The sequence below is a fragment of the Rhinoraja longicauda genome, chromosome 19 (genome assembly GCF_053455715.1).
Source record: "Rhinoraja longicauda isolate Sanriku21f chromosome 19, sRhiLon1.1, whole genome shotgun sequence".
Taxonomy (NCBI): domain Eukaryota; kingdom Metazoa; phylum Chordata; class Chondrichthyes; order Rajiformes; family Arhynchobatidae; genus Rhinoraja; species Rhinoraja longicauda.
The window spans coordinates 4,394,234-4,411,954 of NC_135971.1; the positions used below are offsets into that span (position 1 = coordinate 4,394,234).

At 46.9% G+C, this 17,721-nt stretch overlaps 2 protein-coding genes across 2 annotated transcripts in view; one reads left to right on the top strand and one right to left on the bottom strand.

The window, feature by feature from the left end:
* LOC144602590 (uncharacterized) overlaps positions 1-17,721 on the bottom strand; it is a 63,004-nt gene that overhangs the window by 17,058 nt on the left and 28,225 nt on the right.
* Positions 43-13,739, top strand: LOC144603062 (E3 ubiquitin-protein ligase TRIM21-like). The gene is made up of 4 exons (XM_078416204.1): positions 43-81; positions 7,820-7,842; positions 7,940-8,058; positions 12,831-13,739. Exons 1-4 carry the CDS (start codon positions 58-60, stop codon positions 13,082-13,084), a joined length of 420 nt encoding a protein of 139 aa, XP_078272330.1. The 5' UTR covers positions 43-57; the 3' UTR covers positions 13,085-13,739.

Genomic DNA, 17,721 nt, shown 5'->3' on the forward strand with positions numbered 1-17,721 from the left:
ACTAGGGAAGACATAAACAATCTGCCGGAAATAGCAGGGGACCGGGGGTCTTACGAGATGGAGGAACTGAGGGTAATCCAGGTTAGTCGGGAAGTGGTGTTAGGTAAATTAAATGGATTAAAGGCCGATAAATCCCCAGGGCCAGATAGGCTGCATCTCAGAGTGCTTAAGAAAGTAACCTCAGAAATAGTGGATGCATTAGTGATAATTTTTTTTAACTCTTTAGATTCTGGAGTAGTTCCTGAGGATTGGAGGGTAGCTAATGTGACCCCATTTTTAAAAAGGGAGGGAGAGAGAAAACGGGGAATTATAGACCAGTTAGCCTAACATCGGTAGTGGGGAAAATGCTAGAGTCAGTTGTTAAAGATGTGATAGCATCACATTTGGAAAGTGGTGAAATCATCGGACAAAGTCAGCATGGATTTATGAAAGGCAAATCATGCCTGACGAATCTTATAGAATTTTTCGAGGATTTAACTAGTAGAGTGGATAAGGGAGAACCAGTCGATGTGTTATATCTGGACTTTCAGAAGGCCTTCGACAAGGTCCCACATAGGAGATTGGGGTACAAACTTAAAGCACACAGTATTGGGGGTTCAGTGTTGAGATGGATAGAGAATTGGTTGGCGGACAGGAAGCAAAGAGTAGGAATAAACGGGTCCTTTTCGGAATGGCAGGCAGTGACTAGTGGGGTACCGCAAGGCTCAGTGCTGGGACCCCAGTTATTTACAATATATATTAATGATTTGGACGAGGGAATTGAATGCAATATCTCTAAGTTTGCAGATGACACGAAGCTGGGTGGCAGTGTTAGCTGCGAGGAGGATGCTAGGAGGCTGCAGAGTGACTTGGAAAGATTAGGAGAGTGGGCAAATGCATGGCAGATGCAATATAATGTGGATAAATGTGAGGTTATCCACTTTGGCGGCAAGAACAGGAAAGCAGAGTATTACCTGAATGGTGGCCAATTAGGAAAAGGGGAGATGCAATGTGACCTGGGTGTCATGGTGCACCAGTCATTGAAAGCAAGCGTGCAGGTGCAGCAGGCAGTGAAGAAAGCGAATGGTATGTTAGCATTCATAGCAAGAGGATTTGAGTATAGGAGCAGGGAGGTTCTGCTGCAGTTGTACAGGGCCTTGGTGAGACCGCACCTGGAGTATTGTGTACAGTTTTGGTCTCCTAATCTGAGGAAAGACATTCTAGCCTTAGAGGGAGTACAGAGAAGGTTCACCAGATTGATCCCTGGGATGGCAGGACTTTCATATGAAGAAAGACTGGATAGACTAGGCTTATACTCGCTGGAATTTAGAAGACTGAGGGGGGTTCTTATTGAAACATATAAAATTCTTAAGGGGTTGGAGAGGCTAGATGCGGGAAGATTGTTCCCGATGTTGGGGAAGTCCAGAATAAGGGGTCACAGCTTAAAGATAAGGGGGAAGTCTTTTAGGACCGAGATGAGAAAACATTTCTTCGCACAGAGAGTGGTGAGTCTGTGGAATTCTCTGCCACAGAAGGTAGTTGAGGCCAGTTCATTGGCTATATTTAAGAGGGAGTTAGATGTGGCCCTTGTGGCTAAAGGTATCAGGGGGTATGGAGAGAAGGCAGGTACAGGTTACTCAGCTGGATGATCAGCCATGATCATATTGAATGGCGGTGCAGGCTTGAAGGGCCGAATGGCCTACTCCTGCACCTATTTTCTATGTTTCTATCTGTGGAGAGAAGGAATGGGTGACTTTTCGGGTCGAGATCCTTCTCTTAAGAACCCGAAACGTCACCCATTCCTTCTCTCCCGAGATGCTGCCTGACCTGCTGAGTTACTCCAGCATTTTGTGAATAAACCCATTCCTTCTCTCCAGAGATGCTGCCTGACCCGCTGAGTTACTCCAGCACTCTGTGAAACGTCACCTATCCATGTTCTCCACAGATGCTGCCTGACCCGCTGAGTTGGCACAGCATTTTGTGTCTACATTCATCAGTGAAAATGTCATTTAGCTTAGTAATACGGCGCAGAAACAGACCCTTCGGCCCACCGGGTACGCAGCGACCAGCGATCAGGCCGCACTAACGCTGCCCTACACACACACAAGGGACAATCTCTAATTTTACAGAAGCCAATTAACCTACAAGCCTATCAGTCTTGAGAGGTTTGGAGGGAAGAGTGTCAGTAGTAAAGAAAGCAAACTCAGTTATTTCAAGAGGGCTTGTGTACAAAAACAGGGGGTGTTATGCTGAGGCTCTACAAGGCACTGGTCAGGCCCCATTTGGAATATTGTCAGCAATTTTCGCTGTACTTGCTGGAGTTTAGAAGAATGAGGGGGGACCTCATTGAAACCTACCGAATAGTGAAAGACCCGGATAGGGTGGATGTGGAGAGGGTGTTTCCACTAGTGGGAGAGTCTAGGACCAGAGGGCACAGCCTCAGAATTAAAGGACGTTCCTTCAGGAAGGAGATGAGGAGGAATTTCTTTAGTCAGAGGGTGGTGAATCTGTGGGATTCTTTGCTACAGACGGCTGTGGAGGCCACAAGTCAGTGGATCTGGTCTCCAAATTTGAGGAAGGATATTCTTGCTATTGAGGGCGTGCAGCGTAGGTTTACTAGGTTAATTCCCGGAATGGTGGGACTATCATGTGTTGAAAGACTGGAGCGACTAGGCTTGTATACACTGGAATTTAGAAGGATGAGAGGAGATCTTATTGAAACGTATAAGATTATTAAGGGGTTGGACACGTTAGAGGCAGGAAACATGTTCCCAATGTTGGGGGAGTCCAGAACAAGGGGCCACAGTTTAAGAATAAGGGGTAGGCCATTTAGAACTGAGATGAGGAAAAACTTTTTCAGTCAGAGAGTTGTGAATCTGTGGAATTCTCTGTCTCAGAAGGCAGTGGAGGCCAATTCTCTGAATGCATTCAAGAGAGAGCTGGATAGAGCTCTTAAGGATAGCGGAGTCAGGGGGTATGGGGAGAAGGCAGGAACGGGGTACTGATTGAGAATGATCAGCCATGATCACATTGAATGGGGGTGCTGGCTCGAAGGGCCGAATGGCCTCCTCCTGCACCTATTGTCTATTGGATATTTTTAAGGCAGAGATAGATAAATTGTTGATCAGTGCGGGTGTCAGGGGTTATGGGGAGAAGGCAGGAGAATGGGGTTAGGATGGAGAGATAAATCAGCCGTGATTGAATGGTGGAGTAGACCTGATGGGCCGAATGGCCCAATTCTACACCTATCACTTATGACCTAAACCGGAGATCCCGGAGACAACCCACGCAGGTCACGGGGAGAACGTACAGATTCCACGCAGACAGCACCCGTGGTCAGGATCGAACCCTGGTCTCTGGCGCTGTGAGGCAGCAGCTCTACCGCTGTGCCACCATTGTACATCATGATGTTTCTATCTGTACGTCGTTGGTGAGACCACAGTTCTAGCGCCCAGCTACAGGGAGGTGGCATGGTGCTGGAGAGGGTGCAGAAGGGATAGACCAGCTTGGCACGGGCACAGTGGGGGTTAGGTTACAGGGAGAGACTGCACAGGGTAGGTCCCTACTCTGGGGATGAGGGGGATTCTTGTTGAGGTGTATAAAACCATGAGGAGCGTTGGTAATGTGGATGGTCACAGGCCTTTTCCCCAGGGTGTGGGGGTCTTAAACAAGAGTGTAGATGCAATAAACTGGAGTAACTCAGCGCGTCAGGCAGCATCTCTGGAGAACATGGATAGGTGACGTTTCACAGAGTGCTGGAGTAACTCAGCGGGTCAGGCAGCATCTGTGGAGAACATGGATAGGTGACGTTTCACAGAGTGCTGGAGTATCTAAGCGGGTCAGGCAGCATCTGTGGAGAACATGGATAGGTGACGTTTTACAGAGTGCTGAGGTAACTTAGCGGGTCAGGCAGCATCTGTGGAGAACATCGATAGGTAACGTTTCACAGAGTGCTGGAGTAACTCAGCGGGTCAGGCAGCATCTGTGGAGAACATGGATAGGTGACGTTTCACAGAGTGCTGGAGTAACTCAGCGGGTCAGGCAGCATCTGTGGAGAACATGGATAGGTGACGTTTCACAGAGTGCTGGAGTATCTAAGCGGGTCAGGCAGCATCTGTGGAGAACATGGATAGGTGACGTTTCACAGAGTGCTGAGGTAACTCAGCGGGTCAGGCAGCATCTGTGGAGAACATAGATAGGTAACGTTTCACAGAGTGCTGGAGTAACTCAGCGGGTCAGGCAGCATCTGTGGAGAACATGGATAGGTGACGTTTCACAGAGTGCTGGAGTAACTCAGCGGGTCAGGCAGCACCCTTTGGCCCACACTCTGGGAACCTTGTCAAAGGCTTTCTGAAAGTCAAGGTTTTCTAATGCAGAAGTCGCAGGATCAATTTATCCCAAAGAGGAGGAAAGATTCCAAGGGGAGTAAGAGACACCAATGGCTGACAAGGGAAGTCAAGGACAGCATAAAAATAAAAGAGCAGAAGTACAACAAAGCAAAGAAGAGTGGGAAGCCAGAGGATTGGGACTCTTTTAAAGAGCAACAGAAGATGACTAAGAAGGCAATATGGTGTGAAACGATGAGGTATGACGGTAAACTAGCCAATAATATAAAGGAGGATAGTAAAAGCTTTTTTAGGTATGTAAAGAGGAAAAAAATAGTCAAGGCAAATGTGGGTCCCTTGAAGACAGAAGATGGGGAATTTATTATGGGAAACAAGGAAATGGCAGACGAGTTGAACCGGTACTTTGGATCTGTCTTCACTAAGGAAGATACAAACAATCTCCCAGATATTCTCGTGACCAGAGATCCCAGGGTGACAGAGGAACTGAAGGAGATTCACATTAGGCAGGAAACAGTGTTGGGTAGACTGATGGGACTGAAGGCTGATAAATCCCCAGGGCCTGATGGTCTGCATCCCAGGGTACTTAAGGAGGTGGCTCTAGAAATTGTGGACGGATTGGCGATCATTTTCCAATGTTCTATAGATTCAGGATCAGTTCCTGTGGATTGGAGGGTAGCTAATGTTATCACACTTTTAAGGAAGGAGGGAGAGAGAAAACTGGAAATTATAAACCAGTTAGTCTGACATCAGTGGTGGGGAAGATGCTGGAGTAAATTATAAAAGACAAAATTGTGGAGCATTTGGATAGCAGTAACAGGATCGTTCCGAGTCAGCATGGATTTACGAAGGGGAAATCATGTTGACTAATCTTCTGGAATTTTTTGAGGATGTAACTAGGAAAATTGACTGGGGAGAGCCGGTGGATGTGGTGTACCTCGACTTTCAGAAAGCCTTCGACAAGGCCCCACATAGGAGATTTGTGGGCAATGGTATTGGGGGTAGGGTACTGACATGGATAGAAAATTGGTTAACAGACAGAAAGCAAAGTGTGGGGAGAAATGGGTCCCTTTCAGAATGGCAGTCAGTGACTAGTGGGGTACCGCAAGGCTCGGTGCTGGGCCAAAGCTATTTACAATATACATTAATGACTTGGATGAAGGGATTAAAAGTACCATTAGCAAATTTGCAGATAATACAAAGCTGGGTGGCAGTGTGAGCTGTGAGGAAGATGCTATGAGGTTGCAGGGTGAATTGGACAGGTTGTGTGAGTGGGCAGATGCATGGCAGATGCATGGCAGATGCAGTTTAATGTGGATAAGTGTGAGGTTATCCACTTTGGTTTGTAAGAATAAGAAGGCAGATTATTAAATGAATGGTGTCAACTTAGGAAAAGGAGACGTACAACGAGATCTGGGTGTCCTAGTGCATCAGTCACTGAAAGGAAGCATGCAGGTACAGCAGGCAGTGAAGAAAGCCAATGGAATGTTGGCCTTCATAACAAGAGGAGTTGAGTATAGGAGCAAAGAGGTCCTTCTGCAATTGTATAGGGCCCTAAAGAGACCGCACCTGGAGTACTGTGTGCAGTTTTGGTCTCCAAATTTGAGGAAGGATATTCTTGCTATTGAGGGCGTGCAGTGTAGGTTTACTAGGTTAATTCCCAGAATGGCGGGACTGTCATATGTTGAAAGACTGGAGCGGCTCGGCTTGTATACACTGGAATTTAGAAGGATGAGAGGAGATCTTATTGAAACATATAAGATTATTAAGAGGTTGGACACGTAAGAGGCAGGAAACATGTTCCCGATGTTGGGGGAGTCCAGAACAAGGGGCCACAGTTTAAGAATAAGGGGTAGGCCATTTAGAACTGAGATGAGGAAAAACTTTTTCAGTCAGAGAGTTGTGAAACTGTGGAATTCTCTGCCTCAGAAGGCAGTGGAGGCCAATTCTCTGAATGCATTCAAGAGAGAGCTAGATAGAGCTCAAGGATAGCGGAGTCAGGGGGTATGGGGAGAAGGCAGCAACGGGGTACTGATTGAGAATGATCAGCCATGATCGCATTGAATGGTGGTGCTGGCTCGAAGGGCCGAATGGCCTCCTCCTGCACCTATTGTCTATTGTCAAGGACCACAAATGGACAGAGGGCAGTAAATCTCTGGGAATCTCCAACCAAGAGACTCTTAGAGGTTTAACCTGTTGGATGTATTTATACCAGGGGAAGATACATTTTTGAAAATTTGGGGAACTGAAATCAAAGGGAATGGGACAAAGCGGAGGAGTTCAGTCCTGGGCTGGATCAGCCATGACCACATTGTGGGGATTAACATTGAAATCTAGAACGTGGCGCACACAGCAGATTGATCATCTATATCCGGTTCCCATCAGCAGTGGGTGGTCACCGTGGGGGAATTTGCTCTGTCTGTTTTACCCACCTTTGTTCACCATAGAATGACATCCCATTCTACATCATAGACAGGCCATTCGCCCATCCTATCCAGTCAAGATTTCTGCTCCACTCAACATCCCTCCCATCTACTCACCACACCCGGTAACAATATCCCGAATTTCAGGAGTGCTCACGTGTTTATACCGCTTGCCCTTAAATTATCTCTGCTGTTGGATTCAGTCCCTCCAATGCAAGTGAGGTCCATGTTCTCATGACTGCATTCCTTTCAGTATTTATAGAAGAGGCTGGGGTTGTTTTCCCTGGAGCAGAGAAGGCTGAGAGGGGACATGATCGAGGTGTACAAGATCATGAGGGGCATAGATAAGGTAGATGGCGGGGAACTTCTTCCACTGGTGGAAGGTTCAACAACGAGGGGACATAGATACAGGGTAAGGGGAGGGAGGTTTCGGGGGGATGTGAGAAATATCTTTTTCACCCAGAGGGTGGTTGGAGTCTGGAACTCACTGCCTGGGGTGGTGGTGGAGGCGGGAACACTCACAACATTTAAAAAGCATTTGGATGGGCACTTGAAATGCTACAACATTCAGGGCTACGGTCCAAATGCAGGAAAATGGGATTAAAATTAGACTGTGTTTTGTAACGGGCGGCACGGACACGATGGGCCGAAGGTCCTCTTTCTGTGCTGTAGGACTCTATGACTCTATGACGTTACATTTCAGCATTGATTATTGCTCTCCCATCGATTAGAGATATTTCATCCCCCCCCCCCTCCCATTTAAATTCACCGCTAAACTTAAATTCTACCTTATCATTCCTGACATCTTCTCCAGATAAAATCCGTCGACCTGCTCATTCTTTGCATTGAGCTCCATCCTCTCAGTTATAGCATCATTCTCATGAACACTCCTTGTGCTTTTCCCCATCGTTCTACATCTCTACGACAATATCAGCTTTCTATCTGCATGGCAGCAGCGATAAGAGTTGGGAAATGGGAATTATCAGAGGGTTGTAGAAATGTGGAGAAATTCCCGCTGTCGGCATGAGGACGTAACATCTCAGTCAATTGAGATTTGTGTTTTATTTCTTTCAGGGGGAAGCTGGTGGCAAGCGAAGGTAGGACATGCTCTTGACGGAAACATTGTAAGTTTTTGTGGAACAGTTCAAAACATTTCCAATGCTCAGTTGATAACCAGCTGTTAAATGTTCACAGGGTTCGTGATGAAGCCAAACCACTGTCGGTGGTAGATGATGCCTTGCCGATTGAAAAGTTTCATTGCCCTGTTTCATTCAACACGGCATTTAAAGAAACATCTGATGACTTCAAGCATGGTAAAGCTTATACCTTTTCCATTGTTCTTGTTTCTGACATCTTTAAGTAATGTATGTAGGAAAGCACTACAGATGCAGGTTTAAATCGAGGGTAGACATAAAATGCTGGAGTAAATCAGCAGCAGGCAGCATCTCTGGAGAAAGGGAATGGGCGATGTTTCGGGTCGAGACCCTTCTTCAATCTGAAGAAGGGTCTCAACCCTAAACGTCGCCCATTCCTTTTCTCCAGAGATACTGCCTGTCCTGCTGAGTTACTCCAGCATTCTGGGTCTACCTTTGATTGTGTCTACCTTTAAGTAATACTTAGATGCAATGATCAAAGGTATTTTAGGGAAATTGAAGATTTGATCTCCCACCAAGCTCATCTGCTGGGAAGCATCACAGAGTCAGAGAGCTTTGTAGCACAGCAACAGGCCCTTTGACTGGACTCGACCATGCCAACCAAGTTGCCCAACCAAGCTAGCCCCACTTGCCTGAGTCTGGCTCATATCCTTCCAAGTCTTTCTTATCCACGTATCTACCCAATTCTCTGTGAACTGTGTACCTGCCTCGACCACTTCCTCTGTCAGATCATTCCACATCTACACTACCCACTGACGGAAAAACCTGCTCCTCAGGTCCTTTTTATTGTTTCCACTCTCACCTTAAACTGACAATAGACAATAGGTGCAGGAGTAGGCCATTCAGCCCTTCGAGCCAGCACCGCCATTCAATGCGATCATGGCTGATCACTCTCAATCAGTACCCCGTTCCTGCCTTCTCCCCATACCCCCTCACTCCGCTATCCTTAAGAGCTCTATCCAGCTCTCTCTTGAAAGCATCCAATGAACTGGCCTCCACTGCCTTCTGAGGCAGAGAATTCCACACCTTCACCACTCTCTGACTGAAAAAGTTCTTCCTCATCTCCGCTCTAAATGGCCTACCCCTTATTCTTAAACTGGCCCCTTGTTCTGGACTCCCCCAACATTGGGAACATGTTTCCTGCCTCTAATGTGTCCAATCCCCTAATTATCTTATATGTTTCAATAAGATCCCCCCCTCATCCTTCTAAATTCCAATGTATACAAGCCCAATCGCTCCAGCCTTTCAACATACGACAGTCCCGCCATTCCGGGAATTAACCTAGTGAACCTAGGCTGCACGCCCTCCATAGCAAGAATATCCTTCCTCAAATTTGGAGACCAAAACTGCACATAGTACTCCAGGTGCGGTCTCACCAGGGCCCGGTACAACTGTAGAAGGACCTCTTTGCTCCTATACTCAACTCCTCTTGTTATGAAGGCCAACATTCCATTGGCTTTCTTCACTGCCTGCTGTACCTGCATGCTTCCTTTCATTGACTGATGCACTAGGACACCCAGATCTCGTTGAACTCCCCCTCCTCCTAACTTGACACCATTCAGATAATAATCTGCCTTTCTATTCTTACTTCCAAAGTAAATAACCTCACACTTATCTACATTAAACTGCATCTGCCATGTATCTGCCCACTCACACAACCTGTCCAAGTCACCCTGCAGCCTTATTGCATCTTCCTCACAATTCACACTACCCCCCAGCTTAGTATCATCTGCAAATTTGCTAATGGTACTTTTAATCCCTTCGTCTAAGTCATTAATGTATATCGTAAATAGCTGGGTTCCCAGACCCCACTGGTCACTGCCTGCCATTCCGAACGGGACCCATTTATCCCCACTCTTTGCTTTCTGTCTGTCAACCAATTTTCTATCCATGTCAGTACCCTACCCCCAATACCATGTGCCCTAATTTTGCCCACTAATCTCCTATGTGGGACCTTGTCGAAGGCTTTCAGAAAGTCGAGGTACACCACATCCACTGACTCTCCCCTGTTAATTTTCCTAGTTACATCCTCAAAAAATTCCAGTAGATTTGTCAAGCATGATTTCCCCTTCGTAAATCCATGCTGACTCGGAATGATCCTGTTACTGCTATCCAAATGCTCAGCAATTTCGTCTTTTATAATTGACTCCAGCATCTTCCCCACCACTGATTTCAGACTAACTGGTCTATAATTACCCATTTTCTCTCTCCCTCCTTTCTTAAAAAGTGGGATAACATTTGCTATCCTCCAATCCACAGGAACTGATCCTGAATCTATAGAACATTGAAAAATGATCTCCAATGCTTCCACTATTTGTAGAGCCACCTCCTGAAGTACCCTGGGATGCAGACCATCAGGCCCTGGGGATTTATCAGCCTTCAGTCCCATCAGTCTACCCAAAACCATTTCCTGCCTAATGTGGATTTCCTTCAGTTCCTCCATCACCCTAGGTTCTCCGGCCCCTAGAACATTTGGGAGATTGTGTGTATCTTCCTCAGTGAAGACAGATCCAAAGTAACGGTTTAACTCGTCTGCCATTTCTTTGTTGCCCATAATAAATTCCCCTGCTTCTGTCTTCAAGGGACCCACATTTGCCTTGACTATTTTTTTCCTCTTCACGTACCTAAAAAAACTTTTGCTATCCTCCTTTATATTATTGGCTAGTTTACCCTCGTACCTCATCTTTTCTCCCCGTATTGCCTTTTTAGTTAACTTTTGTTGCTCTTTAAAAGAGTCCCAATCCTCTGTCTTCCCACTCTTCTTTGCTATGTTATACTTCCTCTCCTTAATTTTTATGCTGTCCCTGACTTCCCTTGTCAGCCACAGGTGTCTCTTACTCCCCTTAGAGTCTTTCCACCTCTTTGGAATAAATTGATCCTGCAACCTCTGCATTGTTCCCAGGAATACCTGCCATTGCTGTTCTATCGTCTTCCCTGCTAGGGCCTCCTTCCAGTCAATTTTGGCCAGCTCCTGCCTCATGCCTCTGTAATCCCCTTTGCTATACTGTAATACTGACACTTCCGATTTTCCCTTCTGCCTTTCCATTTGCAGAGTAAAACTTATCATGTTGTGATCACTGCCTCCTAATGGCTCTTTTACCTCTAGTCCCTTTATCAGATCAGGATCATTACACAACACTAAATCCAGAATTGCCTTCTCCCTGGTAGGCTCCAGTACAAGCTGTTCTAAGAATCCATCTCGAAGGCACTCCACAAACTCTCTTTCCTGGGGTCCATTTCCAACCTGATTTTCCCAGTCTACCTGCATGTTGAAAGCTCCCATAACCACCGTAGCATTACATTTTTGACACGCCAATTTTATCTCCTGATTCAACTTGCACCCTATGTCGAGGCTACTGTTTGGGGGCCTATAGATAACTCCCATTAGGGTCTTTTTACCCTTACAATTTCTCATTTCTATCCATACTGATTCAACATCTCCTGATTCTATGTCACCCCTTGCAAGGGAATGAATATCATTCCTTACCATCAGAGCAACCCCACCCCCTCTGCCCACCTGTCTGTCTTTTCTATACGCTCGAGGTTTAGACTCTCCAACCTTGGGTAAAGTACTGTGCATCTTATACACATCTACATTGTCACCCTGACAGGCTCCCATGAAAAAATGTCACAGTCTGAATAGTCTGTTCCAGAACTGAGTAGATTAACCTATGATGACATGAGAACTGAGAGGAGGAAAAACTTTTTCAGTCAGAGTTGTGAATCTGTGGAATTCTCTGCCTCAGAAGGCATTGGAGGCCAATTCTCTGAATGCATTCAAGAGAGAGCTAGATAGAGCTCTTAAGGATAGCGGAGTCAGAGGGTATGGGGAGAAGGCAGGAACGGGGTACTGATTGAGAAAGATCAGCCATGATCACATTGAATGGCGGTGCGGGCTCAAAGGGCCGAATGGCCTCCTCCCGCACCTATTGTCTATTGTCTATTGATGAGTGTTTGTCGGCATTGGGCCTGTACTCACTGGAATTTAGAAGAATAAGGGGGGACCTCATTGAAAAATACAGATGAGTGAAAGGCTTTGATAGAATGTATGTTTAGAGGATGTTTCCATTAGTGAGAGAGTCTCGGACTGGAGGTCATAGCCTCAGAATTAAAGGATGTACTTTTAGGAAGGAGATAAGGGGAAATGTTTTTAATCCGAGGGTGGTGAATTTGTGGAATTCATTGCCACAGAAGGCTGTGGAGGCCAAGTCGGTGACTAATTCAGGCAGAGATAGCTGGATTCTTGATTAGTACAGGTGTCAAAGGTTATGGGGAGAGAGCAGGAGAATGGGGTTAGGAGGGAGAGATAGATCAGCCATGATTGAATGATGGAGTAGACTTGATGGGCCAAATGGCATAATTCTAATACTTTCACTTATGACATTATGACCTTCCGACTGTCTAACTTCACCTGATAACACAGGCCTTCAGACCTGATGAAGTTGTTGTAAATCCGTTTGCACCCACTCCAATTGACTAACAAACCCACCCTTCCCTTTGTCCAACCCACCACTCAAAAAACACAAGAGCAGTTCATCTGGCCCCTCGTGTCTGCCCCCTTTCATGACGATCCCACCACGCACCTCCACCTCCTCTTTAACAACCTCAAATTACCGATAACCTCAATATCAACCTGCTCCGATCTGCCTCCACATCTGAATAATTCGCTTCATTCCCCCATCCCCACCGCAATCTCGCAATCCTCTTTACTCTCTACACTCATCCTCCCCGTCCACCCTCCCCCACCTCACGAAATTCCCCTCTCCATCCCAGATAAAAGCTCCGGGAGAGATGCTGTTGTCCACCCGCTGTGGTTGTGGGTGAAACACCGGGCAGGGTTTCAGTTGTCCGCCCGCCTCTGCCTGAGGCCGAGCGGCCGGAGTCTCCCCCCGACCCCCGGGGACTCTCTGATTCTCTGCTTCTCCCCCCAGTCTCCGTCACCCTGGATGTGGAAACAGCGCATCCGTGGCTCGAGGTGTCTGAGGATCGGAAGAGGGTGAGACTGACCGGGACCCGGAGGAGTCTCCCTGACACCGGGAAGAGGTTTACAGTCTATCCGTGTGTGCTGGGATCGGAGGGATTCACATCGGGGAGACATTACTGGGAGGTGGAGGTGGCGGGGAGTCGGTTCTGGAGTCTTGAGTCGCCACAGAGTCTGTGGAGAGGAAGGGACGGGTCACACTGACCCCGGAGACTGGAGTCTGGAGCATCAGGCGGCGGGGTGACAAGTTTGAAGCATTCACCTCCCCTCCATCCCGTCTCCCCGCCCGTCCCATCCCCGGGAGGGTGGGAGTTTATCTCAGTTACGAGTCCGGGACAGTTTCATTTTACGACGCGGACACCAAGTCCCATCTCCACACCTTCACTGGGAATAAATTCACGGAGAAACTTTATCCTTTCTTCGGGCCTTGGGATGAAAACAAGTGGCTGAGAATCTGTTACGGTTCCGCTCCGGGTGTGTAAAAGGGTCGGGTCCCGGGACCGGCGTCAGGAGCGGGGCTCAGGGGCAGTGGGGCAGAAACCCGATGGACAACAGGTCGGCGCTGAACAGCTCCCATTTAATCCCCAAATTCCGCTTCGCAAAACCCCAGTGAGCGCGGAAATAAAACCAGGGGGAATGTAAATGCGGGAAGAGTGAAATAAACAGCAAGTGGAATCAGAGCTGTCGATCCGTTCATTTCAACGCGTTAACCGCGTCCGGCAACGGAACAGAAACACTTCTGGGAAAATATAAAGATTGAAACAATCTCCCTTCCCGCGGGCTCCGCGGGTTCAGCAGCAGCCGCGGGCGGCGGGTCCTAAACTCGCCCCGAGTCACAACGCGGCACCAGCTGTGTTGGTGCGGACTTCAACAGCGGCGTAAAGGCGAGTATGGTGGGGGGGGGGGGGGGGGGGGGCAGGTGGAGACAGGAGGGCGGAATGAAATCGGAAATTCCCTGAAGTGAGAGAAGGCAAAGTGAATATTGGAAATGGTAGATACAAGAAATCTGTTGAAATATAATGGGGGTTAATAAAAACCCCAAACAAAGTGCTGGAGGAACTCAGCGGGCCAGGCAGCATCTGTGGAGGGAAATGGGCAGACCACGCTTCAGGGTCGGGAGCCTTGTTTGGTCTGAGAAGGATTTCCAAGAGCTACAGGTCTGTTATATCAGAGTGAATTAATTGGTATTGATGTCGTTCGGAAGAGGGCGGTAAAGGTCTGACTCGGGAGGTGTAAATAGGAGGGAGGAATGAAATCGGAAATTACTTGAATGGGAGAAGAATAAAGCTGAATGTTGGGAGTGGGAGATACAATGGGTCTCTCGGTGTTGATGGCCATGTAGAACTAGAACGCTCTTCGGCCCACATAGAACGTGGAACAGTACAATGCCAAGCTAATCTCCTCTGTTTCCTCTAGTTGCTCCGGTTTTATCCCACATCCCAAAGACGTGCGGGTTTGTAGGTTTGGCCCCTGAGTCATTAACTCTGTTTCTTTCTCTACATAAGCTAACTGGCCTATTCACTATTTCTTGCATCTTACTGTACGTCTTCATTTTGGATTTTCAGCATCTGGGTTTTTATTTTACTTTTTCCTGTTCAATGGTCGATTGGAATGTGAGTCTGCCCATAAACTGCCAAGAAAAAAAACAGAAAACATTGGCGGAAATTCAGCAGGTCAGGCAATAGACGGTACTTGGAAAGAGAAGACTTAATATTTCTAAGGTACTGTGGAGCAGCGGGAAGAGCCGCTGCCTCACAAGGCCAGGGACCCGGGTTCGATCCTGACCTCGGCTGCTGACTGTTACGTAGAAACAGAAATAAAGTGGATGAGCTTGAGGCTCAGTTAGACATTGGCAAGTATGATGTTGTGGGAATCACTGAGACATGGCTACAAGAGGACCAGGGCTGGGAACTGAATATTCAGGGGTACACAACATATAGAAAAGACAGACAGGTGGGCAGAGGGGGTGGGGTCGCTCTGTTGGTGAGGAATGATATTCACTCCCTTGCAAGGGGTGACATAGAATCAGGAGATGTAGAATCAGTATGGGTAGAAATGAGGAATTGTAAGGGTAAAAAGACCCTAATGGGAGTTATCTACAGGCCCCCAAACAGTAGCCTCGACATACGGTGCAAGTTGAATGAGGAGCTAAAATTGGCGTGTCACAAATGTAATGCTACGGTGGTTATGGGAGATTTCCACATGCAGGTAGACTGGGAAAATCAGGTTGGTAATGGACACCAGGAAAGAGAGTTTGTGGAGTGTCTCCGAGATGGATTCTTAGAACAGCTTGTACTGGAGCCTACTAGGGAGAAGGCAATTCTGGATTTAGTGTTGTGTAATGAACCTGATCTGATAAGGGGACTCAAGGTAAAAGAGCCATTTGGATGCAGTGATCACAATATGATAAGTTTTACTCTACAAATTGAGAGGGAGAAGGGAAAATCGGAAGTGTCAATATTACAGTATAGCAAAGGGGTTTACAGAGGCATGAGGCAGGAGCTGGCCATAATTGACTGGAAGGAGGCCCTCGCAGGGAAGACAGTGGAACAGCAATGGCAGGTATTCCTGGGAATAATGCAGAAGTTGCAGGATCAATTTATCCCAAAGAGGAGGAAAGATTCCAAGGGGAGTAAGAGACACCCGTGGCTGACAAGGGAAGTCAAGGACAGCATAAAAATAAAAGAGCAGAAGTACAACAAAGCAAAGAAGAGTGGGAAGCCAAAGGATTGGGACTCTTTTAAAAAGCAACAGAAGATGACTAAGAAGGCAATACAGGGAGAAAAGATGAGGTACGAGGGTAAACTGGCCAATAATACAAAGGAGGATAGTAAAAGCTTTTTTAAGTATGTAAAGAGGAAAAAAATAGTCAAGGCAAATGTGGGTCCCCTGAAGACAGAAGCGGGGGAATTTATTATGGGAAACAAGGAAATGGCAGACGAGTTGAACCGGTACTTTGGATCTGTCTTCACTAAGGAAGATACAAGCAATCTCCCAGATGTTCTAGTGGGCAGAGATCCAAGGGTGACGGAGGAACTGAAGGAAATCCACATTAGGCAGGAAATGGTGTTGGGTAGACTGATGGGACTGAAGGCTGATAAATCCCCAGGGCCTGATGGTCTGCATCCCAGAGTACTTAAGGAGATGGCGCTAGAAATTGTGGATGCATTGGTGATCATTTTCCAATGTTCTATAGATTCAGGATCAGTTCCTGTGGATTGGAGGGTAGCTAATGTTGTCCCACTTTTTAAGAAAGGAGGGAGAGAGAAAACGGGAAATTATAGACCAGTTAGTCTGACATCAGTGGTGGGGAAGATGCTGGAGTCAATTATAAAAGACGAAATTGCGGAGCATTTGGATAGTAGTAACAGGATTGTTCTGAGTCAGCATGGATTTACGAAGGGGAAATCATGCTTGACTAATCTTCTGGAATTCTTTGAGGATGTAACCAGGAAAATTGACAGGGGAGAGCAGGTGGATGTGGTGTACCTTGACTTTCAGAAAGCATTTGACAAGGTTCCACATAGGAGATTATGCCACCGTGCGGCACGGTCGCGCAGCGGTAGAGTTGCTGCTTTACAGCGAATGCAGCACCGGAGACTCAGGTTCGATCCTGTCTACGGGTGCTGTACTGTAAGGAGTTTGTACGTTCTCCCCGTGACCTGCGTGGGTTTTCTCCGAGATCTTCGGTTTCCTCCCACACTCCAAAGACGTACGGGTATGTAGGTTAATTGACTGGGTAAATGTAAAAATTGTTCCTAAAATTGTCCCTAGTGTGTGTAGTGTTAATGTGCGGGGATCGCTGGGCGGCGCGGACTTGGTGGGCCGAAAAGGCCTGTTTCCGCGCTGTATCTGAAATATGAAAAAATATGAAAAATATGAAAAGATTAGTGGGCAAAATTAGAGCACATGGTATTGGAGGTAGGGTACTGACATGGGAAGAAAATTGGTTGACAGAGTGGGGATAAATGGGTCCCTTTGAGAATGGCAGGCAGTAACTAGTGGGGTACCGCAAGGCTCGGTGCTGGGACCGCAACTATTTACAATATACATTAATGGATGAAGGGATTAAAAGTACCATTAGCAAATTTGCAGATGATACAAAGCTGGGTGGTAGTGTGAACTGTGAGGAAGATGCTATGAGGTTGCAGGGTGACTTGGACAGGTTATGTTAGTGGGCGGATGCATGGCAGATGCAGTTTAATGTGGATAAGTGTGAGGTTATCCACTTTGGTGGTAAGAAAAGGAAGGCAGAGTATTATCTGAATGGTGTCAAGTTAGGAACAGGGGACGTACAACGCGATCTGGGTGTCTTAGTGCATCAGTCACTGAAAGGAAGCATGCAGGTACAGCAGGCAGTGAAGAAAGCCAATGGAATGTTGGCCTTCATAACAAGAGGAGTTGAGTATAGGAGCAAAGAGGTCCTTCTGCAGTTGAACAGGGCCCTAGTGAGACCGCATCTGGAGTACTGTGTGCAGTTTTGGTCTCCAAATTTGAGGAAGGATATTCTTGCTATTGAGGGCGTGCAGCGTAGGTTTACTAGGTTAATTCCCGGAATGGCGGGACTATCATATGTTGAAAGATTGGAACGACTAGGCTTGTATACAATGGAATTTAGAAGGATGAGAGGAGATCTTGTCGAAACGTATAAGATTATTAAGGGGTTGGACACGTTTTGGCAGGAAACATGTTCCCAATGTTTGGGGAGTCCAGAACAAGGGGCCACAGTTTAAGAATAAGGGGTAGGCCATTTAGAACTGAGATGAGGAAAAACTTTTTCAGTCAGAAAGTTGTGAATCTGTGGAATTCTCTGCCTCAGAAGGCAGTGGAGGCCAATTCTC